The 27,477-nt window shown below is 43.0% G+C and overlaps 1 protein-coding gene across 18 annotated transcripts in view; it reads right to left on the reverse strand.

The window, feature by feature from the left end:
• The window catches only part of SUSD1 (sushi domain containing 1), a 227,771-nt gene that overhangs the window by 95,182 nt on the left and 105,112 nt on the right, over window positions 1-27,477 (reverse strand). For 12 of the 18 annotated variants that reach the window (XR_004626538.1, XM_034664264.1, XM_034664267.1 and 9 more), the window contains exons 13-15: window positions 24,666-24,762; window positions 20,946-21,204; window positions 15,376-15,415 (exon numbers count right to left, since the gene is read on the reverse strand). Coding sequence is in view for 17 of the 18 variants with exons in the window: in XM_034664264.1 (XP_034520155.1) it covers window positions 15,376-15,415; window positions 20,946-21,204; window positions 24,666-24,762 (396 nt within the window). In the remaining variant the exon portion in view is untranslated. Of the gene's footprint in view, window positions 1-1,931; window positions 5,842-6,191; window positions 6,286-10,571; window positions 10,625-11,207; window positions 11,296-15,307; window positions 15,416-20,113; window positions 20,699-20,945; window positions 21,205-24,665; window positions 24,763-27,477 lie in introns of those variants that run through there. The other 6 variants (XM_034664278.1, XM_034664266.1, XM_034664263.1 and 3 more) reach the window with 5 other exon arrangements.

Below are 27,477 nucleotides of genomic sequence, written 5' to 3' on the forward strand. Positions count from 1 at the left end.
GATTTCCTTCAGATTGATAGGTGAAAAATTGTATCTTACTAATTTGCATTTTTCTAAAAAGTGAGGCTGAGTATCTTTTTTTTTTTTTAACGTTTAGGGGTCATTTGCATTTCCTTTTCTGTGAGCTGTACTTTCATATGCTTTGACCCCAAACTGTTCTTTTTGTTTTGACCAAAGTTCCAAAAGCCTGAAAAAAAATAGGTTGCAAGTACTTCCATATTCTAAAAGGAGGTTTTTCCAATAGTCTTGTGACCCTTAGCCCAATATGTAGGATATAAAGTGATTTAAATGGAAAAGGTCAAAAGAAAGAAGTTCTTTGGAGAAAGCCATTGGTGAGCTGAGCATTTTCTATCCCCCACCAAGTGGTGGGGGGGGGTAAGGGGACCTTCCTCAGGGCAAGCCTGGAAAGAGAAACTTCAAGGGGACCCCACACTCAGAGAACCTGAGTTCTGTACCCTAAAGCTTTGGAAGACACACTGGCCTGGTAACTGATTCCAAGGGTGAGAAACTCAAGGGTCAGGAAGCTGAGGCTGTCAGGCCAGACAGCAGGACAAAAAAGTGGGAACCACACTGGAAGCAAGCTACGCTTTCACTTATGGGTGGACAAAGGGTCAAATGAGTAAGAAAACTGGTCTGTGGCTGGAGCGAGCTACGAGAGCAGGCAGTCCTCCATTTGGCATGGCAAGGATCTGTGAGTTTCCATGAGTCCAGCAGATACCTGGGAAAGTAATTATGTTGGAGGAGCCACCTTGATGTGACTTTTCCCGAAACAGGACAGACTTCCAGGGCAAGAGAACTCCAGTAATGCCAGCAGTGAGAGGGTGTGGGATGCACTTTCAGGCGCAGGAGCTGAGGTAGTGACTCAAGAGTCCAGGATAATAAAAGATAAAATACCTAGACATACGAAAAATAAGCATAAACTACCTTGTAAGTTGAAAACTAGAATACTCTAGAGAGGGACACACACAAAAAATTAAATGGAGATATATACCATGTTATGGGATGGGAGCACTCTTTATGTAACCACCCCCCCCAAAATGTTAAGATTTGAGGGGAAAACTGACCAAATAATTCTTTAGTTTATCTACAATAAATATGTATTCATGAATAAATATATAATAAAAGTTGAGCAGAATCTGAGATTTAACAGAAAAAGTGGTAACTTACTTTTTACTTGGTATAAAAAAACCCTATTTTAAAGTTATAGCAGGTGGTATTGGCACAGAAATAGATCAGTAGAATAAAGGGGAATGTTCAGAAATAGACTTTGGTATATGATTCAGTATATAATTCAAATCACTGAGGGGAAAAAAGTCAATGAATGTTAATAGGACAACCGGCTAAACCATTTAGCAACTTAATAAAAAAAGACCCACCCCGTCCCCCAAACCTCATTCCTTATACTAAAATAAATTTCAGATGAATTAAAGATTTAAATTTTTTTTAAACTGCTGAATTAGATTTATTACCTTAAGATTGGAAGGTCCCTCTAAGCGTGGCACCAAAGGCAAAATATATAAGGAAAAGATTGATAAATTTGACTATACAAATGTAAAGGTTTTGTGTGGCAACGTTTGACACAAACAAGGTCAAAAGGGAGATGATAAACTAGAAAGTTTGTTTACAAAATATATGACAGCTAGGGGGGAAAAATTACTATGATACAAAGAGCTTTTCATATCAATAAAAGACAAGCCAAGTACTGAGAAAAAAAAAAGCAATTCACCAAGACAGAATTACAAATGACCAATCCACAGGCAAAAATAGAGATATGCAAGTAAAATGCCGAGCCATCATTTTTCACCCATCAGATTAATCAAGATGAAACACGTCCACAGTGCCCAGCGATGTTGAGGCTTTCTACTGGTGAGAATATCAATTGGTATAAACTTTCTTTTGAGATTCCTCTGACAATATGCAGTAAACACAAAATTTATATTGTTTTCTATTTCACTCCTAGGAATTTAGCCTAAATGATAATTACATATATTATACGAATTGTATAAGGATAGTAAACATCTGGAAACATTCTAAATGCACCATGCACAGAAGAGTATTGGTTAAAGAAACTAGGGCACAAACTTTTAACGTAGTCATTGCTGACATAGAAAAAATAAATAAATAAATAAATGTGCCCAGGAAGGAAAGAAGCAGTTTACAAAACAACACTTGTAGCTGGACCCCATTTTGCTAACCCTGAGTTGTGCCCAAAATCTATGGATACGGATACACATGCATACATGCACATCACCAAAATGATTCACTCATCCTCTTTCTCTCAAACAATGAGCACACTGCTTTTTTAAATTGATTTGCTTCAATGTATCTCACCCGCCCACAAACGTGGGTGCAGAAAAAGCCACACCCTCTTTCCTCTCCCAAATCGTGCACTTCAGCTCAGCAACAATGGTTGTGGCAGGCAAAAGACCCCTAACACTCTATTTGATTGACTACTGTTACTAAGACTCGTTTTCTCCTAGATGAATAGAATGGGAAAACAGAAGGCTTAGAAAATCTGAATGTGAGATTAGCAATAAAAAGGGAGCACTGAGAATTCTGTTTTACTTCCTTTAAAATCAATTTAAATATTAACTCGATTCCAAGCTAATGTGGAATTACCAGATAATCACTTCTCTCTGGTCTTGGTTAAGTGCCCAGCTACAATTTCAGGTCTTGAGTCAGAGACAGACATTACCTATTTCCCCTAATTAAGCTCCCTCTGGTGGTTTGTGTTTCCTTCTAGAAGTGAGAGAGGGAGGGGGAGATACCTTATAGTGAAAAGACAGATATAAAAAGGCCTGTGCTACAGTAAAGGACAATGGTTAAAACACACACACATACACACACACACACACACACACATATATGTATGACCTGACTTTCCCCCAAACCTAAAGGGCTGTTCAAAGGTTAGCTCAAGTCCTGTCCAATTCCAGGAATGAGGACTAGCCTTGCAGTCAGAAGACTTGACCCCACAATTCAGGTCCCATACTTGTCTGAACCCATTTCTCCATCCTAAAGTGGGGAAAACGGTAACCCCTGACCTTCCCACCATACATAACGGTAACCCCTGACCTTCCCACCATACATGTCATGAGGAGGGAATGGAGGGATGTGTATAAAAAAAATTCCAGTGGAGATAACTCAAAACTACAGGCGTGCACACACACAAACCAGCCAGGGGACAATCTGCCCCATGGCTGGGCAACCCCCAATTTTGATTCCTCGTCTAGAAGAGAGCTCACAACCAGTTTCAGTGCTCACCTCGACACACTGTCCCCCAGACAGTTAATAAGGGAAAGATCCTTCTCCATCCCCAGCTTGGACCTAGCTTTATTTTGTGGCACTCAAACCCAACTCCAGTGCTACCCGACCAGTCCTTCCACAAACAGACCCTGCGTTCTCCCAGGAAGACCCACTATTGCTCTCCCGAGATGCCCTCCCCACCTTAACCACAAATCCCTTGGAAAAAAAAAAAGAACAGTCTTGTGGCAAAGCTACCAGGCAAATTTAGAGAACTTCTGGCTGCCCTCGTGTTTATGAGAAAACAGTTGGAGCTGCAGAAAGATGGTGCATCCTTTCGCTCATGCTCACCACCTGCTCTTGTTGAATAAACCTCTGAGCAACCCTGGGCTATCATTTGGAACATTTAGAGGCAGTGAAAAAGTCCGTGTTTTTAATATTTTAGTGTTCTTTCATAAACTATTCTACACTTCCTCACTGTACCCAGAAGTACATTTTACCTAATATTTTACTTAATATTTAGTCAGTTATTTTAACCAGAAACTTCTGATACTAAGCAAGTGGGACTTCTTCCTTTCAATGACAATTTTGCTAAGCTCCCCTACGGACCACAGGAACTTCTCTGGCAGCTAATTCTAAAGCTAGAAATTAAAGGGCCTGCAGAAACATATGGTGTTTACAGAACCAGTAAAAATAATAATAATAATAATAATAATAATAATAATAATAGGATTCTCTTTTTGGATAGAGGAGACTTTCAGGAAAGCCTTACTCATCAGAGATCTTACCCTACACTAGCCACGATACTTTGTAATGATTCCAAATTTCATTCAAAGGCTGTGAAAATAGTATGAGCTTGAATAGTTGCACATAAACATTAAAAATAGAAAGCTATTTGTAATAGTCTTTTGAGAGCTCTACTCTGTAAGTCACCTAAGATGAGAGCAGGAAAGGTTCTAAATGCTGATCCTACGTTATAGTTTGGAGTAGTACCTTAGAGGACAAAGGACAATTATTCCGAATATTGCCTAATGCTGACGGGATTGGGGCTGACGGCTGTCCCTGAACACCCAAGTGTCAGAATATTACTTCCCTCTCTCTGACTCTTCCCAGTTGAGGGGATATACTTGGAGCCAGGTGTCCCAGGACAGGGCAGCCGCACGGACAGTTTCCACCTGTTTCCATTGTTCCTCTCGTTTCCTCCTCTGCCCACCAGCCCAGATCACTCAGATCTGACTCCCACCAATGCCCAGTGAGCTAGCGGAGAAAGAACACACCAGCCCACCCCATCAGGAACATTGTCCCTCTTCCTCAAGACTGCAATCCTGCACGATTCCAGGGTCACATTCATATCCACTGCACCCTGAGGTTGTATACTAGGACTGTCCCCTGCTTTCCTCCCCCATGCTTTTTATTCTCCAGGCCTCGAAAAAGAGGGAGAAGAGAGAGAATTCCATTGTTGCTTAGGAAAGCCACGTACCTCTGCTCCATTCGTTTCTTACTGAGCCTTGGAATTACGTCATTGGTTAGGGAGGAAAGAAAAGAACACTGATTCAGGCTTTAAAAGTCCAATCTAATACACTCCATCTGTAAATTCAGCAAGTTGACATTAGGCCCAGGGTGGCTTACATCTAATATGTCATGGTTCATGAAAAAGTAACAGTCATAGTTACTGAGGTTGTAGGTAAAGGGGAAGATCATATCACTCACATTCATCCCCCCTCCCTGTAAACACATGGACGCTGGCCAGTGTTTCAGTCCATTGTCATTACATGAGCACCCGATCTAAAGGAAGACACAGGGCATTTTTAAGAGAGAGTAATAAAAAAAAGTTAGCCAAGACTGCTATAGACTTTGGTGTGGAAGAGAAGAACTGCCTAAATTAACAGAATGTTTTTATTAGAATGAAAACTTATGGCTTTTGAATACCTGTAAGACCCATGGATCTGTATCAAAGCAATGCTGCCTAACAGACATTGCAGGGAACTTACTGGAGTGGCCAGGTTAGTATACTTTCTACTAGTATGTCAATTAATTGTAGGAAAGGGGTTGCTTCTCAAGTGTTTGACAAGTTGCCTCTATCAATGATCTCTATCCTTTTCAATGACCTCCTTCATAAAGGCAAATTCTAGCCCAAACTTAAGTCCATCTCATTGCTCATTGTAAAAAGATGGATTCCAAATTAATTCAGAGATGCTGTAAAGGAAGGTGCAGAGACTCTTGCATTCAATGTCCGGAAGAGCTGACTCTCAGGACTCACTCAGAGGAAGACAAAGGTCCAGCCCACATGATCTGTAGCTTGTGGCCAATATTGCATTGTCTCTCCAGGGTCTCCAGTTCCCAGACACAGAACTGGTTGTGCAGCAAGCAGAGAAGACGTCAGCAATTCCTGAGTTTCCTCCTCTTGGGGGGTTCCACAGAGGTATCCACCATCTTGAATTCAGAAATGGGGCCAGGTTGGGAATGGAAAAAGTTGCAGACCCACACACACCTGGATGGAAGTCACACAGGGCCTCTGCGTAGGCAGGCGCCTGAGAAGCGGTCATTACACCTGCCCCAGCAGCACTGCATTCTCCACACGTAGCGCCCATCTGCAATCTAGACGTGGAGGAGGAAGAGAGTCCATTGACACACTTTGGTTTTCCCTTGGTGCATCTGTATGTGCAGCTCACGTACCCTCGTGGGAAGCAGGATGGGAGATGAGCCACCGCTCTCTGAGTAGCCAGGGCAGCCATCACTGACTCTGCTCCTTTTCTGCACCAGAAGGGCATCCCCCTCCCCACCCTGAGGTGCAGAGCTACTCATGCCTGTTACCTGCTGAGTGCTGAGCCCCGGACAACCTCTACTCACAGCCCCTTCGACCCTCCTCAATCCCAGCTGTTCTTCATGACTCCAACCCCATCCTTCCGCCGTTCCACTCATTTCTCAAAAATGACAGTCTCACATACCACACGGCTGAGAAGGAGAGGAATGTGAGAACAATCACAACAGCCATGGAGCCCAGCCCGACGCCCACCATCTGCTGCAGCATGAATGACGAATCTGCGGGACAAAACCACACACTGAGCCCACAGCACGCAATCACGGCCCTCCCGGGAGCCACACGTGCACCTGTGCCCACTCTGTGTTAACCCAGAGCTTGGCCCCATTTAACAAACCATCCCAAGGATGCCCAGAGTGCCTCTGTGTCCCCTGAGTTGGCCCTGATGGTGTAGGGCCTAAGGAAAACACAGTCCCAGGGTACTTCTGAAAGGAAATGGAAAACCAGGCCACATTCAAGTTACAAGGGATAAAAAAAACTCATCTTGTTGTGCACACGAATACAGCGGACTGTGTTGCTTGTATTGGTCCTCTCTCAGTCAACTGCACCTGAAAGTTTTTATGGGCAGTTTTCCTTTGCACTGAGAAGAAGTCATTCTGACATCATATGGACTTTTGGTCCAAAAATGATAGGTAGCACCAGCGGGCAAATATAGCAAACGAATCCTCTCTGATGGATGGAGTCGTCTGTCATTTTCCCAACACACCAACACGGTTAGTACCTCCCCCACTCTGCTCAGCAGGTTGCCATAAGGATAAAGTAAGAAAATTAATGTAGGGCGCCTGGGTGACTCAGTCGGTTAAGTGCCCGCCTTCGGCTCAGGTCATGATCCTGGGTCCTAGGATCAAGCCCCACATCGGGCTCCCCACTCAGTGGGGAGTCTGCTTCTCCCTTTGCCCCTCCCCTGGCTTGTGTTTTCTCTCTCTCTCTCAAATAAATAAAATCTTTTTTAAAAAAAAATCGAGGTAAAAGCTCTCTGAAAGACATACATATGTTCTATTTGGGGTGTATCATATGTCGACTGCAGGGAGCTCCTTTGCTATACACCGAAAAACACCCACACTTGAGTTGCACGTTAGGGCCAAGTGACTGAATCAGAGCACCACGTTCTACACCAAAGGTCTCGTTTTAATTTGCGAACAACTAATTCAGCATTACGATATGTCAAACACTGTTCTAATGACTTCTCCTAACTACCTAGTGAGTACTATAGTCATCGTACCAGGTATTACAATAATAGAGCCTGGCATAATAACACCACACTGTGTACTATTATTATTCCCATTTCACAGATGAGGGACCGAGGCATGCAGTGGTTCAGCAACTTGTCCATGATCACACAGTTAATATACAAGAGTAGGGGTCCAACCCGAGCTGTCTGACCCCAGCATCTCTGCTTTTAGCCACAACACCATGCTCTCCCAATGCAGATCTGAATTCAGTTCTGCCTATGGCAGAGCAGGTCACACCCCCCTCAGAAGTTACAGGGGCAGGCCCGGCCCTTTCCTGCACAGGCTGATGATGATGGGGCCTCGGACTGTAGCAGTTCAAGTTCCTCTTTAAAAGAACAAAAGTCTGCATGCAATGGTCCCACCAGACATTGAAAAGATCTTGGGGGCTCACATTGCATATACAGAATTAAAAAAGAAAAACAGTGCCTAGCCATGGAAGAAGTGTAAGAAAGTGCAACTAAATCCAAATTTTGCCAGATGACTTGTTGTGGTTGTTATTGTCGGAATACCAAATTATTTCACTTTTCGGTACCCTCGTTTTACTGATGCCCTAGGCATATGCTTAGTCTGTCCTCTGGGCCATCCAGTACTGCCTGGGAAGAGCTGAAAACAGCAAAAGCAAAGATCTGCTAAGTAAGGAGGAGGGGCTTGAGAGGAAAAATCATAGCCTCTGGACTTGAGAGAGACCCTCAAATCATAGAAGACTCACTTCCCTGGCAAATGAGGCTCATCCAAGAAGAGTTCCCTCTCCTTAAATCTTTCATCACTGAATCTGTGCTATCCAAGATAGTAGCCACTGGCCACAATGTGGCTGTTTAAATCTAAATTAGTTCCAATCAAATTAAAATTTCAGTTTCTCAATCATATCATCTCAAGTGCTCAATTTCAAGTACACATTCCAAGTGCCCAGTAGCCTCATGCGGCTAGTTGCTACCATACTGGACAGCACTGCTTTAAAATCTTTCAATCTTTGCAGAGAGTTGTATTGATAGGTACTGCTTGATCTCTACAACCAGGTTAAGAGCAGTTTGGTTCTATTCTCTAACAGGGTAGCTGGCACTAGCAAAAGCAGCCATGGAATATGCTTCTTGCTAAAAAGCTCTGCAAAACCCATTACCTCAGAAAGTGTTGTCAAGAGACCTTCTAGAAAAACATGGCTTATATTGTTTGGTTACCTTTAGTATTCAGAAGAAAAAGGCTCTGACATTTTAAGAAGCCATACTACAGAATGGAAGGAGGAGCTGTGGTTAAACTACAAATGAGTAGAGAAAAAAATTAGGGGAGTGACTTGAATGACTACCTATTAAAAACAGTGTGGTGTCAGCATGGGGATGAATACACTGGAACAAAATGGTGTAGAAACAAACCCATATATATCAAAGACTTTCTAAGTCAGGTTGTCCACGTCTGCATTTGAACACCCTGACTGTGGACTCTGGACAAGTTATTCAGCCATTCTGTGCCTCAATTTCCCCACTAAGTGATGATCTAGTAACATGGGAATGATAATAATAGTACCCACCTTACAGGGTTATTGTGAGAAATAAATGAGATAAGTCATGTTTGGACTGTGCCCGGGACCCAGGAGGCAATGGGCAAATGTTAGCTATGGTTCATTACTGTTGTTTTGTTACTGTTTCAAGTCATTAGGGGAAATGATATATTATTCATAATTCGTGTTGACAAAATTGGCTGACCATTTAGAATAAAGTGATTTTGATCATTAGAGCCTACACTATACATGCCAAAATAAAATCCAGACAGATTTAAGACTTAAATGGAAACCTAAAAGAGTTAGAACAAAGGGTAAGTGAATACTTATCTACAATATTTATCTCAAGCAGGTACAAATTGTCTAAGTGTATTTATTCATGCAGAACCCATAATGAGCACTGCTGGGATCTGCTGCTGTTTCTACCAGAGCCACCTCCTAAAAGATCTTGCCTGGCCTTGACCTCAAGTTGTCATCAACTACGCTTTACAAACTCTATCTTCCTCGTACAAAGTTCCACATTCTTTGCTTGTCTCTGGTCTACTTAAGTTTGCTCTTCAAGATTTCTTCAAGATCACCTGTGTGGTTCAACATCTCACTTGCAAATTGTATGAACCTGCTAGAATGTGCTTCATCCGCGTCAGAAGGCTTTAATTTATGTGAAGCGGTTAGCTCTTCTCTTGCTTTTAAAATGTCCCCTCACAAACCAACAGTACAGAAGCAAAGGACGAGTTGATGGACCTTTCTCTTGACCACCCACCAGCAAGACATCATTCACGCTATGCAGTGGGCCCACCCAACTATTCCTTACTCTAGATGTAAATACTGGAAGATCACCTTTTTTTTTTTTTTAATTCTGCATAACATGACTTGAGTTTTGGCTTCAGGCATGATTCTTGCTGGTATAGGTCTCTTGATCTACTCTGTGTGTGTACTCTGTGAAAATCTGAGTCCGTCCAACCCAGAGCCCTCACAGTGCAGCCACACAAGATTTCTCTAGGGACTTTCCCAGTTAATTCCTCACTGAGAAAATTTACAGCTGGGCAATTCGAATTACATTTTTTAGAGCTTTGCCGTCATCTGGTTACCCTCCCTTTCATGGTTTCATGCTATAAAATCATGCTTATTTTTATTCTGAATCATGTGTAGAATATTCTTTTGGAAACTCGAGTGAATCATGTGTCATATCACAGATTCGCAGTGACTCATTCTTGCAGAGAGTAAATCCATTAGGTTAAAAGCTGCCATTCTTTTCAGGGTGGCTCCCAGAGGAGGTATAGCATTCATGGGGCGTGACAGGGCCTCTCTGGGCTTATCTTTTAACTCTTCCACTAATGCAAATATCACGGGTGCTAAAGAGCAAGTTAGAAAGACTCCATGCCTAATCTCAAGCTTCTGGAGGGCTTGAGAATGTCCTGCGGCTGTGGACCTTTTTTCATGGATTTATACGAGCAGGGTCACTTCCTGAAAGCGATAATCCTGTTCTCCAAAAGGCACAAATAATTTGCACTGTGACGTCTAGTTAGTGTGTTAAATTCCTCTCTGCTATCCTAAGGTCTCCTCACTTGAGTTCCATGCAGAGTGGGAGATGACAAAGGAGATCAAAGTAGGAGATTAATGTAGAAATACATAACACCTGATGCATCAGCAACATTTTTGAATTCATTTTCTATTGCATTTTAACAAATCACCATAAACTTAGCAGCTAGCCCCCTATTCATAAGCTCGAAGTTCTGTGGGCCAGGAGTTCAGGCACACTGTGACTGGCTCCTCTGCTCAACGTCTTCCAAGGTTGAAATCAATGTGTCCAGTGGGCTGCATTTTCCTCTGGAGCCTCTGGGGAAGAATTTGTTTCCAAATTCTATGCAGTTGTAGGACTGAGGTCCCTATATTCTTACTGGCTGTCAGCCATCGGCCACTCAGCTCCTACTGGCCACCCACATTCCTGCCATGTAGTTCCCTCCACCTTCAAAGACAGCAGGAGAAACCCTTATTTATGTCAGATCCATCTTGCCCTTTGAATCTCCAATCTACCATTTCTGACCTCTAGGTCCAAATTTAAAGGGCTCATGTAAAGGTCAGGTACATCTGGATAATTTTCCTACTCGGGACGTTAATTACATCTTTGAATCCTTTCCCAGCAACACTTAGAATAGCCTTTGAGTAACTGAGAAAAGGTGCATGTATACCAGCGGCCAGGAATTTGTGAGGCCATGTCATAATTCTCCCAACCACAATATGAAGGTTTGAAGTATGCGTGCGTTGTATATGTGTGTATACATACAGGTGCACAGCATACACAAACACGTACACACTAGGCTTATATCTTGGCGTACATCTTCTCTGGCTCACTTAAGTATTGCACTTACTGTGCTTCATTTTTCATCCGACTCTACTGCTGGTTGACCAGTAATCCTCCAAACCAATTCACTAAATTCTGATTTGGCACCTGTGTGTGCCAGGTACTGGTCCCGTTCTTCAAATGCTCTCCCTCAGGGGTATAAAATCTAGTAAGAGAAGACAAGTGCACCAGTTGTTCTAGAGTATGGCAGATGGCTAAAGAGAGGGAGGGAGAAAGAGAGATCCTGCCCCACTGAGGAAATTAAAAATGCTTCAGGGAGAACACAGCATTTGATTTTAACCTTGACGAACAGGTGGGATTGTAATAAGCTAATAAACAGAGATTACAGGAAGGTTATAGGGCAATCCAGGTAGAAATAAATAGGTAATTGTATAAACAAAGACATTAAGGAAAGTAAGCAAGGACCATAACCAGAGAAGAGCTGACACATCACTTTGAACGGAGAAGACATGAGGCAACTAGAAGGGTATGCTGATGTCAAACTGAAGCCTTAGAAACCAGTCTAAAACATAATGGAGAACTCTGGAAGAACCATCAGGGGAAATAATCAAATCAGCACTGCAGTTTAGAAATATGAGTCAGACGTGTAGGCTGGAGTGAGGAAGGAGCCCCTGAACACCATGGTGGGAGAGGAGAAAGGAGGCTCTGCCAGTTGTCTATGCTACAGACATAAAGGCCTATGCTCAGGGGGTGAACCCAGATATGAGATGGGCACACCCTAGGTGTAAAATGTGGGCTGAAAGGGAAACGGGGGCGGTCACTAATGACTCAGGGGTTTCACCCCATGACTGAAGAGTGTACCATGAACACATATCAAATGACCTTTCCTTGTGACTCAAGAAATCAGAGTCAGTACTTTGTGGCTGGAAGGGATCTGAGAGATCTCGGTAAGAGGCAGTTGAGAACCAGCCAAGTTAAATATAATTGCAAAGACACTCGGCTGATGAGCAGCAAGGCTCAAGCAAGGAAGCCCAGGCCTCTGCATTTCCCCTCAAATCAACTGCTGGTTCCCCAGCAGTCATCACAAAATTCTTTTAGAGGCAATCTGCATAAGATAAATAGCAGAATTCGTCACAGGGCAAAGGTGAGAATGGGGCAGTGGCTTGGCACAGATGAACTGAAACAAGTTCAGGACTAATCTGGATCCTAGTTTTCTCCAAATTACTTTCTGAGATGGCAGGCTCCAACATTTTTGCAAAAGGGGACAGCCAGAGGTAAGGGCACAACATGTAGCTATTTAAAGTGCCTTCGGCATGTCAAAAAACAGTGGGCTTCTCTACGATCTCCAGAGCCTTCCAATAGTTGGAATTCAAAGGTTTGAGCTCTCTTTCAACACTGGTTCTTAGGCTGAGAAGGGTAAAGAAGGCACTACCAAAAGCCACTTGGATATTTACAAAGCAAAATCCTTCCTGTTAACTTCATCATGGTAGCCAGGTCTTTGGCCCTTTTTTTCCACCGAGTTCGAGTGCTTGCTAATCATACCAAACAGCTGCTGAAAGCAGTGGATTCTGGAACCTATTTCTATGCCTGTCCAAGAGGCTTGCACATCTCCATTCTTCTGATAAAAGCACCTCTTTTCTTTGTGGGAACTGCATTCCCACCGTTAGAGCCTTAGGGAGTGCATTGGCTGAAAATTTTCCAAATGTTGGAACCTGTGGTTGTTTCTTGTGGCCTTCACTTAAATTCCAAGACAGGAAGCTTAGCCTACCCGCATGCATCAGTGTAATAGCACACAGCTCTGTGAAGGGAGAGCCTCACTAGCTATGCTAAGTAAATTAAGTCAGACAGAGAGAGACAAATACTATATGATCATAGTTATATGTGGAATCTAAAAAGGTTGAACTCTATATAGAAATAAACAGTAGGATGGTAGTTGCCAGGGTCTGGGGGGTGGAGAGAAATGGGGAGATGTTGGCCAGGCCAAGACGTTGGTCAACTTCCAGTTATAAAATGAATAAGTACTGGGTATCTAATGTGCAACATGGTAACTATAATTAACAATACTGTATTATATGATTGAAAGTTGCTAGGAGAGTAGATCTTAAATGTTCACACATGTACAAATATATACACAGTAATTATGTGAGGTGATGGAGGTGTTAACTAACCTTATTTTGGTCATCATTTTGCAGTACAAATCAAATCATCATGCTGTACACATTAAACTCAATGCTATGTAAGTTCTATCTCAAGAAAGTGGAGGGGTGGGGTGGGGGAGACCCTTGCCACCTGGCAACCATAATCCAAGATGGCTTATGGTCAGGTAATATGACTTGCTCAATAGAAAAACCATGTCTTCTGCTCTTATTGAAGTTGGTGTGAGAAGAGATAAAAAAGATGGGAAATAAGATTAGAAGATAAGCAGACAAATGAAGGAAGCCTAATTCTCCAGGTCCCTCCCAATCATTTCCTGCTAAGCACTCTCTACTGACAAGGTAACAGATCCCCCATCGTAAAGTGCCCTTTGTTGCAATCCTTCTGGAAGCAGGGTTATGTGGGCACTTCCTTACTACCCCAGCCTATTGTTTCATGCTGCTCTAAGGTAAGGGGCAGGATGTAAGGGGTTAAACTGATACTCCAAGCTAAGAGCAAAATTCCTCAGGCTGTTGCTAGGACTCATAAACCACAAAGAAAACGTCCAGATTCAAAGGTCATAAACTTGACAAGATTTCTGGTATTAGCTACAAACTCATGGAATTCCTGGGAATCAAATCTACTGGCTGGTTGCCTGTTGGTTTAAAGAAACCTACTGCCAGGGAAATCCCACGTCTGGCAACCACAGAGCTGCGATTGCTCAATCCCCGAGGCAGTTCTCCCACCTGGCCAAGTGCCCGCACAAGGGAAAAGTTTGAGGCTGTACAGCACCCCGCAGAGCTCCTCCCTGCTGCATCTGATGCACACACAGCTTCAGAGCAGAGGGATAGGGTACTTTCCCAGGAAAAGACTGAGGCGGCCCAACTAAGTGACCAAGTGACTCACTCTGCTGCCAGGCCAGGGGATGCTTGCTTTTCCCAGCCAGCAGGATGTGGCCATTGTTCTGGGCCCTCTGTCCACTGCATCACACTTTATCTTTTCTTCCTTTCTAAATGAAAGTGCTTGTGGTGCTTAGCCAGTCTCCCCTTTCATGTTACAGACTGTGGCTTGAGAATGCTTACATTTGGCATCTAGTCACCAACGGATCTAGTCTAACGGATCATGAGAAGTCCATCTGCATTGGATCCAGAGGCATGGACCATCACCAGGAATCCTGGTCTTGGAGCTGAGTGCAGTAACAGACCCACCTTTAAGTTGTCTTCCAATCGAGCTCCACTTTTGGTGGTACAGAGGATAATTCTTCCATAACGGAGGGTGTTTTTCCTAAAAGTCTATGTGGGGCGCCTGGGTGGTACAGTCAGTTGGGCACCCGACTCTTGGTTTCATCTGGGGTCATGATCTTAGGATCGTGGGATGGAGCCCCATGTCAGGCTCCCAGCTCAGCATGGAGTCTGCTTAGGACTCTCTCTCCCTCTGCCCCTCCCCACCCTGCACTCTCTCTAAAACAAATAAATAAAAATTTTTTTTAAAAAAAGTATACGTGTGTGTGCACATGCTAAGCAGCTAAGTGGCTGAAAGTAGTGGGCTCTTGTGGCTCTTTGTACTGGTCTGCCAGCATGTTTTCCTGTGCCTCTTTTCCTGATGGGGATCTTGTCCACCTCTGAATACAACCCTGGTGTGGCTGTCCATCACACTGATCTGCCCCCAAACAGCCATATGAGTAAGCCCAAAATCCAAGGTAGGCTGTTCATAGTGCATAGGACCTTAGGAGGGGTACTAGTCATCTCACGGATGGAAAGATTCTTTCCCTGAATTGAAAAACCTCTGTTCCCACTGAAGTTGCTAAACTGGGCAGCTGGTGCCCATCCTTCTCCATCATGTGGCTCTATTGTAGAAGAAAATGAAGCCAACTCAGAAACGAGAGCAGAGACAAAGACAGAGTGTCCCACTCATGGCGTCGAGACCCAAGTGTCAGTTCCTGGAATCCTGGTGATGCCCCTTGGAGCTAGGTTCATAAGCTCCCCACCCACCATCCTTTACAGCTATGGCTTTTCGCTTAAACTAGTATGAGATGGGTTTGGGTTTCTGTCCCCTGTGACAACTTAAAAAGAAATCTCATTCACATAAACTTGATGCTGCAGACTGGACAGGTGGAAGAAGGACAGGATGCTTAGGCAGAAAATGGTTTTACCTTTCACTTGAGCCCAAACTGCACAGGAACATCTTCTCACCTATAAAGAGAAACCAGCAACACATTGAATGAGGCAGCACAGAACCTCAGTTTAAATAATACATTTTAGCCTGGAAAGTTTAGTGGGGTTTTTTTCCCCCCTCTTAATTTGGATTAAAATATCCTCATCTAGCTCTAACATCTTATAATTGAGCCATTTGGTCACTAAGTATTCGAGAGACTGGCATGGGTAGCAGGGATAGAAGTGACCCTAGGGACCAATTCAGCAGCTTCTTAATAGATCTCAGAATGCACACACTATGGGTAAACAATCAAAATGGCAATGAGTTTCACTCCCCTTGCCAGTTCTGTGCTACTGGCATTGACTGCCTACAAACGATGTTGAAAAAGATTCTAAGGTCCCATCCATGTGACAGGGATGTGACAGTGACAGTGATGCATGTGATAGGCAAGACTATGGGAAGTCCTGGTAAATAATAATACTTCACCTGTCTAGATGATACTTATCTGGCCACGACCCACAAACTCATTGGAATGAGATACCTTTCTCCTTCTCATCCAGTTATTACATGCATATTTGTCTGTTAGGAACGCTGGGATTACTCAGCAAAATGTTCCCCAGAGGAAACCAAATAGCAGGGGTCAGAGAAAGATCCCTCCAACTTCAAAAGGAGATTCTCTTTCAAGTGATAATCTTGGGTAGTCTGGTTTTATTAAAAATTGAAAAAAAATATTTTTACACTGAAAAACGCTAGGGAAAGCTTGAAATGGCCATAAGCTCTTGAATGTGATTAAATTTTGCCTTGATGCTAACTGCATCAAGGGCATCTAGTGGAAAATCATATGCAAGAATAACCAGTGAAAGGGACCTCAAGTAGTAAGGTGGGTACTAGGGAACTGAGTGTATTAAAGGAGAGAAATTGGTGGGGCCAGGCGAAGAAGGAAGCTCATTAAAATAGCATGTCATGACCAGATTTACACTTTATGAAACTCATTCTGGCAGTTGTATGGAGTAAAGAGACAGAATAAGAGACACGAAGATGAGTTAGAAAATTGATGTTAAGGCAAGAGATGTCAAAGGCTAAACATCGTGATGAAGGAGAAGAACATGAACGTGATAGAATTGTCAGAATCTGATGATGCACTAGACAAGAAGATAAAGAGGGAAGAGATGAGAATTATTCCTTGATCTCTGTCTTAGCAACTGGGAGCATGGTGATGCTATTTACTGGGACAGATACACAGAAGGAAAAACAAACAGGGAGAATAGGAAAACAAACTACCTGGTGTCAAATTTTACTACAAAGCCAAAGTAATCAAAACAATGTGGAGTTGTCATAAAGACAGACATACAGACCAATCCAGTAGTATAGAGAGCCCAGAGATAAACTCCTGCATATGTCAAAGAATTTTTGAAAAGGGTGGCCAAGAACATTCAATGGGTAAAGGAAATCTTTTCAACAAATGGTGCTGGGAAAACTAGATATCCACATGCAAAAGGATGAAGTGGGACCCTGACCGAAAACCACATACAAAAATTAACTCAGATCAGATCCAAATATAAGACCCAGAACAGAAGAAAACATAGAGAAAAATCTTCAGCAAATTGGATTTAGCAACGATTTCTTGGATGTGACATCAAAGGCATGGGCAGCAAAATCAAAGAAACAAACTGGACTTCATCAAAATTAAGAACTTTTGAGGATGTGAAGAAAAAAGAACCCTCGTGCACTGTTAATGGGATGCAAACTGGTGTGGCCACTGTGGAGAACAGTATGGAGGGTCCTCAAAAAATTACAAATAGAACTAACCAGGATCCAGTAATTTCACTGCTATTTACCCAAAGAAGAGGACAACACTGAATTGGAAAGATACATGCACCCCTATATTTACTGCAGCATTATTTACTGTAGCCAAGATATGGAAGCAACTCACATGTACATGGATAGGTGAATGGATAGAGAAGATGTGGTATATATATACACAACAGAATATTATTCAGCCATAAAAAGGAATGACATCTTGCCATTTGCAATGACACGAATGGACCTAGACAGTATAATGCTAAGTGAAATAAGTCAGTCAGAGAAAGACAAATACCATATGACTTCGCTCATATGTGAAATTGAAGAAACAAAACAAATTTTAAAAAGAGAAACAAAAAGCAGACTCTTAAATATAGAGAACAAACTGGTGGTTGAGGGTAGGTGATAAGTGAAATAAATGAAGGGGATTAAGAGGACATGTATCACAATGAGCACTGAGTAATATATAGAATTGTTAACTCACTATATTGTACACTTGAAACTAATATAACACTGTATGTTAATTATACTGGAATTAAAAAACAAAGAAAGTTGGAACATTTAAAAAAAATTAAGACCTTTTGTACATCAAAGGACACTTATCAAGAGAGTAAAAAAGGCAACCCTTGGAATGGAAGAAAATATTTGCACATTGCAAATCTCATAAGGGATTAATATCTAGAATATATAGAGAATTCCTAATACCCAAGAACAAAGAAATAAATAACTCAATTTAAAAATGGGCAAAGGACTTGAATAACCATTTCCCCAAAGAGGATACACAAGTTGTCAAAAGCACATGAAAAGATGCTCAACATCGCTAATCATTAGAGAAATGGAAGCCAAAACCACAATGAGATACCATCTCACATCCATTAGGAGGCCCATTATCAAGACAGAAAACAGCGGGTCTTGGGGAGGATGTGGAGAAAATGGAACCCTTATGCTCTGTCGGGGAGGATGTAATATGGGGCCACTGCTGTGGAAAATAGTGTGGCAGTTCTTCAAAAAAATACAAAGAGAATTATCATATGACCCAACAATTCCAACTGTAAATGCTCCAAAGAATTGAGATCAGGGACTCAAAGAGATATTTGTACACCCATGTTCATAGAAGCCTTATTCAAAATAGCCCAAAGGTGGAAGCAGCCCAAGTATCCATCCACAGCTGAATGGCTAAACAAAATGTGGTGTATACACACAGAATACTAAAAAGGGAAGAAATTCTGACACTATGCTACACCATGGGTGAACACTGAGGACATGAGGCTAAGTGAAATACGACAGTCATAAGAAGACGGTACCACCTTCTGAATACACTAAAAACCACTGAATTGTATACTTCATTTTTTTTCACCATCTTAACCATTTTTATTTTTAAAAAATTTTTATATGAGTGTAGTTAACATGCAATGTTACATTAGTTTCAGGTGTACAACTTAGTAATTTGACAAGTTTATAAAAGACGCTATGTTCACCACAAATGTAACTACCATCTGTCCCATTACATCACTATCACCATATCATTAACTATATTCCTTACGCTATAAATTATATACTTTAAATGGGTGATTAATATGTATGTGAATTATCTCCATCAAGCTGTTTAAAAAAGAAAAATAAATGGTTCACTACTAATTTTAATGTGACTAATAGATCTGAAACCACAGGGAAAGTAATTGCAATTAAAAAATGCAAGTCCCATTAGAAATTTTTTCAAAACCCCTTCATCTCCTTAGCATCCTAAAGGCCAAGCCCATGTTCTGCTAAGCTATATGAAAAAGAAGTATCAATGACATCACGGAAAAGTTTCCTATAAACTAGGATGCTTATCCTAAACTCTTAATTATCTGCATTATGGATTGAATGTTTGAGTCACCCAAAGTTCATATATTGAAGACCTAGCCCCCAATATGATGATACTTGGGAGTAGGGCCTTTGGAAAGTAATTAGGTTCAGGTGAGGTCATGAGGGTGGAAACTCCATGATGGGATTAGTGTCCATATAAGATGAAGAAGACTGACCAGAGCTAGACTTCACACTTTCTACCATGTGAGGACACAGCAAGAAGGCCGCTGTCTGAAAGCCAGGAAGAGGGCCTTACCAAGGAACCAAATCAGCTGGTACCTTAATCTTGGACTTCCCAGTTTCCAAAGCTGAGAAATACATTTCTGTGCTTTAAGCCACCCAGCCTAGGGTATTTTGTTATGGCAGCCCATGTGTCCTAATGTACCTCTTAGACCAAAATCTCAGTCTGGGACAGCTGCTCTCTGAGCACTCCCGAAACTGTACTCATATTGTCCTGCTAGTGCTATGTCTGAGGCTAGAAATGCCCAAGGCAGGATCTCTAGGTAAGCTTCTAGCAAAAAGCCCCTGTCTAACTCATAAACACCTTCTAAACAAGCTCAGGGAAGTATATTCTGTGCGTTAGGCAGCCAATTCTTAATTCCTACATTATTGTCACAAAATACTACCAAATCTCTTTGCTACTTGCACATATTCTTAAAAGTAACCACTGGTTTACTATCAAGCATGATAATGGCACATTAGACTTCTGTCCACTACAGAATTTAACAGAGTATGTGTCAGTTTTAAGTATGGGATGGGGGCGACTGGCTGGCTTAGTCAATTAAGTGTCCGACTGTTGATCTCAGCTGAGGTCTTGACCTCAGGGTTGTGAGTTCAAGCCCTGTGTTGGGCAATCAATCAATCAATCAATCACCTTATACTCAAGATGAATGAATGAATGAATGGATGAATGAATGAATGAATGAATGAATAAATAATGAATCTTATACTCAAGATGAATGAATGAATGGAGTGAATGAATAAATAAATAATGAACATTATACTCAAGATGAATGAATGAATGAATGAATAATGAACCCATACTCAAGATGAATGAATGAATGAGTGAATGAGTAATGAATAAATAATGAACGTTATACTCAAGATGAATGAATGAATGAATAATGAACCTTATACTTAAAATGAATGGATGAATGAATGAGTGAATGAATAAATAAATAAAGAACCTTATACTCAAGATGGCTCCAATTCATCAGTCAAGAGATGTTTCTATTAGTATCATTTTCTTCCAGTTTCCATTACCAATCTATATGAATTTATACCACACTTTGAGTTCTCCTGAGGCAACCATCACAATGGTTCTTCCAGATCTTCCACCCCTGACTCACTGATTCAGCTCTTGCTATTCTGCTTGTCCCACTCCCTATATTAACTCACTATGCAATGAATCTATAGTTCTGTGTCTCATGAAAGAACCACCACTGGAATAATGTAGGCTTTCTAAGGATGAGGAGAGGTGGGTGTGGCCGAGGAAGTCATGGAAGCAGTAAATAGGGCAGCGCTGACATTCAGCTGCCTCTCCTTCCTGCTTCTGAGAGGGTGAGGGGAGGCAGCAGCCTGGCAGGAGAACAGGGAAGTGACAGAGAAATCTAGACGTTCCTCTTCAACTCGGGCTTCAGCAGGGCATTACGATGAGGAGATTCGTGAAGCTTAAGAGGAAGAACCAAAACGAGGTCAGTCTAAGCACAGATCCAGCCAGGTCCCACAGGAAGTTCAGACCATCAACCTCCTTAAAGGTCTCACCTGCCCATCATTTATACAGGCAAAGTATTCAACACATTTTTATGGTTAGTACATGCAGTGTCCATCCCAAATACCAGGGAAACAAATGTTCAAACATTTACATTTCACGCGAAGAAGAAAACTGAGAATTCACGAGTTTTTAAAGAAGTATACCTCATTCCATTCACTGATGATTCGTAATATAATGCAGTAATCATTCCCTTTTTTCAAAGGTGCATTATAGTACTTCCCATAGTATAGCCTGTCTCCAAGAGATATCTCCGTGGCATCATCTGGAACATCTCTGGCCAGTAGTTCTGCAGCCACATATCCCTCAGCATCAGAAGTGTTGCTAAAGAATGAGGTGGCCCTTTCAGAATCACAAAAAAATGTGCTTTGGAGGGCCAGGGGAAGCACTAACACCTGATATGAACTGGAAAAAAAAGAAAAAAGAAAATATCTATCAGACCCTTACTTGGGAGATTCATTCATTCAATTATTCATATTTATTGAGCACCTGCTATAAGAGAAACACTTTTCTGGGCCCTGGAGATGCAACACTGGACAAGAAAAAGTCCTTGCCACCTGGCGGGATTTCCAGTCTGACAGCTCCAACCCTTAGGGAACACCAGTTTGGACCCACAGTGCTAATGCCCCACGACGCGATGTGAGGGATCTCAAGTCCCCACCGCAGATGGATTGCATGCCATGCAGCTGATCTCATCAGTGGTTTTCACGTGGGCAAATCAAGCCCAGCTGTGGAAAGGGTTTAGTAGTCACATGGAGGCTGACTGCCTACAAGCGTTAATGTACCAAGTCTGCAAAAAGGATCCAATCACATGGTAACCTGAAACGGAACTCATGTGATCTGCGTTCCCTCCAGTTCACAGATACCAAAGCTCGTGTGAAATCAATGAGAAGCGAGGAACGCCAAGTCACCGTGCATTAATCTAGTCTGACCATGTCCCGAAATACAGGCAGAAAGGTAAAATGTCTTGTGTACACTGTGAAACTGTTCCCCACGTGGAAAGAGGAGCACACTAGCCAGCAAGTATCCTTTTGTACATGTTTTGTTATTGTTTATCCCACCAAATACAAAACCTGTCCGTGAAAGGAGGTGCAAGGACAAAACCGCAGGGAGAATGAATCACGCCTCCTTTTTCAGCCCCTCCCTGCCGTCCTTCTCTCCTGCCTCTAGAAGAGCCCGTGTCTGACATCTGCTTTCTCTATCAGGCCTGACGGGAGGGATTTAAATGACTTACTCCCGTATCCTTGCAAATCCTCACCCAGTTCTTTGGCTGTGATTGACTCCCCACTAATGTTTCTTGAGTTGACATTTCCGTAAAGAGGAAAAACATGCATTGGAACCAAAGATAATGAGGGTAATTTCCAAACCATGGGGCCACATAATCTATTTTACTAGTAAATATACACTTCCTGTTCCACATTCCTAATGCCCCATCTCCTGCTTCGAGTCACTAGCTTAAAGAAAAGGGAGCCCTCCACCACAGTAGGTCTGGGACTTGGAAAGTCTCCATCCCAAACATCCTATGTGACCTCAGGGCCCTGATTTCCACAAAGTCTGGGCTCACTGTTCAGCAGAACTTTCTACAAAAGGTACAAGATAAAGCCTGCAGGGCGGTGAGTTCTGCCACCACTGCCGGTGAACATCAACTAAGCATCCACTGCCTCCAAGGGAACGCTTCTAGCAACACACTCTCCTGGCGACGTGAAGACACCCCTGCGAACCATGGCTGCAGGTAAGAGAGTAAATGGTGCAGAAGCTCCGTGCCGTCCACAAGCTCCTCTTTCAATCCGTCCTGCCTTTCCATGTAGATGGTGGCGTTCCAGGGCAACTGCAAGGCTCCCCTTTGGTTCTGGACATTAGAGGCACCGTTCATGGGGCAGAAGGCAGTCTCCCCAGTTAGCATGATCATAAACACCTGAGTTGCTTGATACTTATACAGATTTCCAGCCCCCCATCCCAGACCTACCGAATCGAAATCTCCAGAGTGGAGTCTGAGAATCGGTACCGCTGATAAGGCACCCAGATTATTCTATAAGTTGGCGAGTGGGGGAGACACTAGCATTAAGAGAGCCCAGGGACAGGCTGCATCATTCACCTGAGATCACCAAGCTAAGGAGGGGAGCCTTGGTCCCAGGGCCCCGTTCCACCATGTGCCCCAAGCCACTGCCCCCCTCCCCCAAACAATGCACAAAGCAGACTCTGGCCTGTCTCCCACACTGGCAAAGCTGCTCCCCCAGCTCAAACCAGGTAGTCAGGGAGCGGAAACCGCTCTACTTGCCTATTGGTAATTAACCCTCATGACGTTAGGGAAGCAGTTGTGGCTGTTTGGAACATGACTGTTCTGGAAAGACTTCTCCCCTCTTTCTCACCGCCACCCTCCCTAGAATGACTCACAGATCTCCACTTCCTGTTTTGGAGGCACTGGAGGGCACATTAGCCACAAGGATAGATTGTCATTTGGCTTTTCTTTTTGCCTTACATAATTATTTGGCCTACATATCACATTTGCTCTTGCAAATTCTCTCAGACAGTGATATCATAACTTCTGTTCTCCTCAGAGCAACAGAATGGCAGTGCCTTCCAGTAACTCATCAGGAACCAAGAAACAGAACAATGTAGGCAATATCCATGCCTGGAAAGACCTTTGAAAACTTACTGCACTTAAACTAATGGAAAGACAGGAAAAGCCTAAGTTTCATTATAAAGAGACACACAGAGGTGCCTGGGTGACTTGGTCAGTTAAGTGTTTGACTCAGTCTCAGCTCAGGTCTTGATCTCAAGGTCATGAGTTCAAGCCCCGCACTGGGCTCCACACTGGGCATGAAGCCTACTTAAAATTAAAAAAAGTGGGGGGCGCCTGGGTGGCTCAGTTAGTTAAGCGTCTGCCTTCAGCTCAGGTCATGATCCCAGGGTGCTGGGATCGAGCCCCGCATCGGGCTCCCTGCTCAGCAGCAAGCCTGCTTCTCCTTCTCCCTCTGTGACCTCTCTGTTTCACTCTTTCTCAAATAAATAAAATCTTAGAAAAAAAAAAAGGACACACAGGTAATATATCCAGACTTTCTTTTTTATAATTTTATAATATCTCACATTTTTTTCACCTTGAATGTACTGAAGGGTCATTAGACTAACAGGTCAAGAATGACATAAGGCAATGAAGATTAGGTCAAGGATAGTAAGGCTATTGCCATGTCCTTGCCTTATTCCTGTGAGCAAGGTGCTTATCTCTCCAAGGGAACCTCTATCTTCCTTTCCAACAACAACAACAAAAACCAGAATAATTCTGCTTTCCCAATCCAAGCATGACCCTGTAAATAAAATGCCTAATGGAATACAATGTAGTTCTCCAAGTTAGGTAAATTAATTCCATCCTAGTACTACCTGGAATCCCAGAAGCAGTCATTAGCTACACAGTGTCTTGCCCACAACGCAATGTGTGAACGAATTATGAGAATTACCCAAACGGCCCTTTCAGATCCACTCCACACACCCAAAGATCATCTTTAAATGAAATGATCCACCATCTTGGAGAGACGTACGTGAAGAGGTGAGCATAAAGGATCACCACCTGACACGTCACACACCATCAATGCTTGTCCTGTGACCAAAGGAGGGGATTTCATTTGTTGAGCTGAGCTGCCCAGTGCCTGTCTCTGGCCCCTTAGAAGTCTCTCTATTCATTTGGAAGGATGCCGGTTAGAATGCAAGGCCCAGTCTGTGCTCAAGGAATCAAACACAAGAGGCCCTAACTGCACTGCCCCAACTATTCAAGTGCAGCACCTAAGAGGTCCCCTCCTCAATCAAACCAGACTTTCCAAGACTCTCCATGAGAACTACCGGGCAACCAGGGAAAAGGGGCCACTACCCACCTGATAGGTCCGTTTTTCTCCTTGGCCTTCCTCAGCCTCAGACGTGGTAGAGGCCCTCCATGCACTGTGACAAAGTCTACTTCCGGAAGGGGAGGCTCTAAAAATAAGTGGAAAAGAGGAAAAGGGTGTGATCAGAATGCGTGGAAGCACGACGGAAGTGGTCCTCATGGGGCCATCGAAAGGAAAGTTTTAATGTAAGAAGCGATGAGCATTTTCTGACGCCTGCTACCACATGGATGAATCTTGACAACATTATGCTACGTGAAATAAGCCAGACTTAGAAGGATGATCTCTTTTCTATGCAACATCTGGAACAGACAAATTCATAGAAAGAGAAGTAGATTAAAGGTTGCTGAGGACCGAGGGTAGGTAGGGAAGGGGGAGTTAGTTGCTTAATGATCAACAGAGTTTCTGTTTGGGGTGATGAAAAGGTTCTAGAAACAAATGGTGGTGATGGTTTACAACCTTGTGAATGGGCTTAGCACCAATAAATTCTGTGCCAGAAAATGGTTAAAATGGTACATTTTATTTTATATATTTTACCACAATAAAAGTTTTTATTTAGAAAAGAAGTAAGTGATGTCCCAGTGCTGACAGAGGCTGCACACAGCAGGCCTGACAGCTAACTCGCTGGACAGGCTCCTATTTGGTGAGGAAGACCAGCATTTCCAACTTCTAGATTCTTTCCAGTCACAGAGCATTCTTGTCCTGATTTTGTTCTCCCCAGCAACCAGATATCCCAAATAGACTTTCTCCTGGGAAGGGACTGTATCGGCTGACACCAGTGTTCCAGTATCTAACTGGTATTTACGTTCATAGTATGAATGCGCCGGCCGCCATTGTGCCTTACGGGTACCACAGCTCAGATGCACTAGGCTGTGTCCCGCATGGGCTTCATCTCATATACTCTTCTCAACATTGCTATCAAGTGAATGAGATTTATAGAGGGAGAAAGGAAGAGAAAAAACAAAGAATAAAATACAAATACCCACCCCCGGTATTATATAAGACTGATGAATCGCTGAGCTCTACCTCTGAAATTAATAATACACTATATGTTAATTGAATTTAAATTAAATTTAAAAAAATAAAAAATAAAAAAATATGAGTGCCCCCTCAACCCTGGCCTTGAAATCTGCTATAGTGAAATTAAGGACGAGGAGGTGTTTCTTTTAACACCCAAGACTTAATTTACCCAATTAGAAAATAGCCTTGGGGGCACCTGGGTGGCTCAGTTGGTTAAGTGTCTGCCTTCAGCTCAGGTCATGATCCCAGAGTCCTGGGATCGAGCCCCGGCGTCGGGCTCCCTGCTCAACAGGGAGTCTGCTTTTCCCTCTCCCTCTGCCCCTCCCCCTGCTCATGCTCGCTCTCTCACAAATAAAAATCTTTTAAAAATAAATAAATAAATAAATAAATAAATAAATAAGAAAATAGACTTGGGGTAGAAATTCCCAATCCAAATTATAATAAATAAAAACTTATACCTTCCTAGATAGTTTGTGGGGTTTTTTTGGTGGCGGAGGGACAGAGGGAGAGGAAGAGAGAGAATCTTTTTTTTTTTTTTAAGATTTTATTTATTTATTTGACAGAGAGAGAGACAGCCAGCGAGAGAGGGAACACAAGCAGGGGGAGTGGGAGAGGAAGAAGCAGGCTCCCAGCAGAGCAGGGAGCCCGATGTGGAGCTTGATCCCAGGACCCTGGGATCACACCCTGAGCTGAAGGCAGACGCTTAACAACTGAGCCACCCAGGCGTCCCTAACTGCCTAGTTTTTTATTTAAAAAAAAAATTTTTTTAAGATGTATTTATTTATCAGAGAGAGTGCACAAGCAGGGGGAGCTGCAGAGGCAGAGGGAGAAGCAGGTTCCCCACTGAGCAGGGAGCCCCATGTGGGGCTCAATCCCAGGACCCTGAGATCGTGACCTGAGCTGAAGGCAGACACTTAACTGACTGAGCCACCCAGGCGCCCCTAGATAGTTTTTTAAAGCACTATCAAATATGATGGTTGCCAGAGGGTGGGGGGTGGGGGTGGACAAAATAAGACCAAGGGATTAAGAGTTAAAAACTGGTTCCCAAATAACTAAGACACAGAGATGTAGTGTACAGCATACAGAATACAGTCAATAATATTCTAACAGCTCTGTATGGTGACAGATGGTGACTGGATTTATTGTGGTGACCATTTCATAATGTATATAAATATCAAATTATCATGTAATATACCTAAAACTAATACAATTTGTATGTCAATTATTCTTCCATAAAAAAGCTCTATCAAATATATTAATCATACATCACCAACCAACCCATTTATTAGCCACCTTTATACACCATGCACCATGGGAGGCTGGGATAAATAGCCGCAGAAGACACAGTTCCTGCTCTCCAGGAGTTCAAAGTCTCACAGTGGAGACAGTTTTGTAAACACATGGTCCTTAGAGCTATGATAAAGTCATACGCGGGGCATTGTTGGAGTGCAGAGGAAGAACACCTGACCAGGGGCAGGGGGTAGAGAGACCGTCGGATGCAGAAATGCATGTAGCCAGGGGCAGGCTGTAGGACAGCGGGCAGAGACAGAACCTCGGCCCGACCTACTGCGTAGCTCAGGGGGGCTGGAAGGTGGAGTCCCAGCCTCGGAGAGGCACAACCACGTGGGAGATGTGGGGATAGGTCAGATCGGAGGTCCTGGAAACAGGAAGTCATTAACAGAGTCTTAGCAGATGTGGATTTTAGAAATACAATTCAGACAGCTGGTCAGAGGGTGAACTGGAAAAGAACAAAAGTACAGGTTGTCCAAGACTGAGCTACCTATGC

The sequence above is a fragment of the Ailuropoda melanoleuca genome, chromosome 7 (genome assembly GCF_002007445.2).
Source record: "Ailuropoda melanoleuca isolate Jingjing chromosome 7, ASM200744v2, whole genome shotgun sequence".
In the NCBI taxonomy this organism is placed as follows: Eukaryota; Metazoa; Chordata; class Mammalia; order Carnivora; family Ursidae; genus Ailuropoda; species Ailuropoda melanoleuca.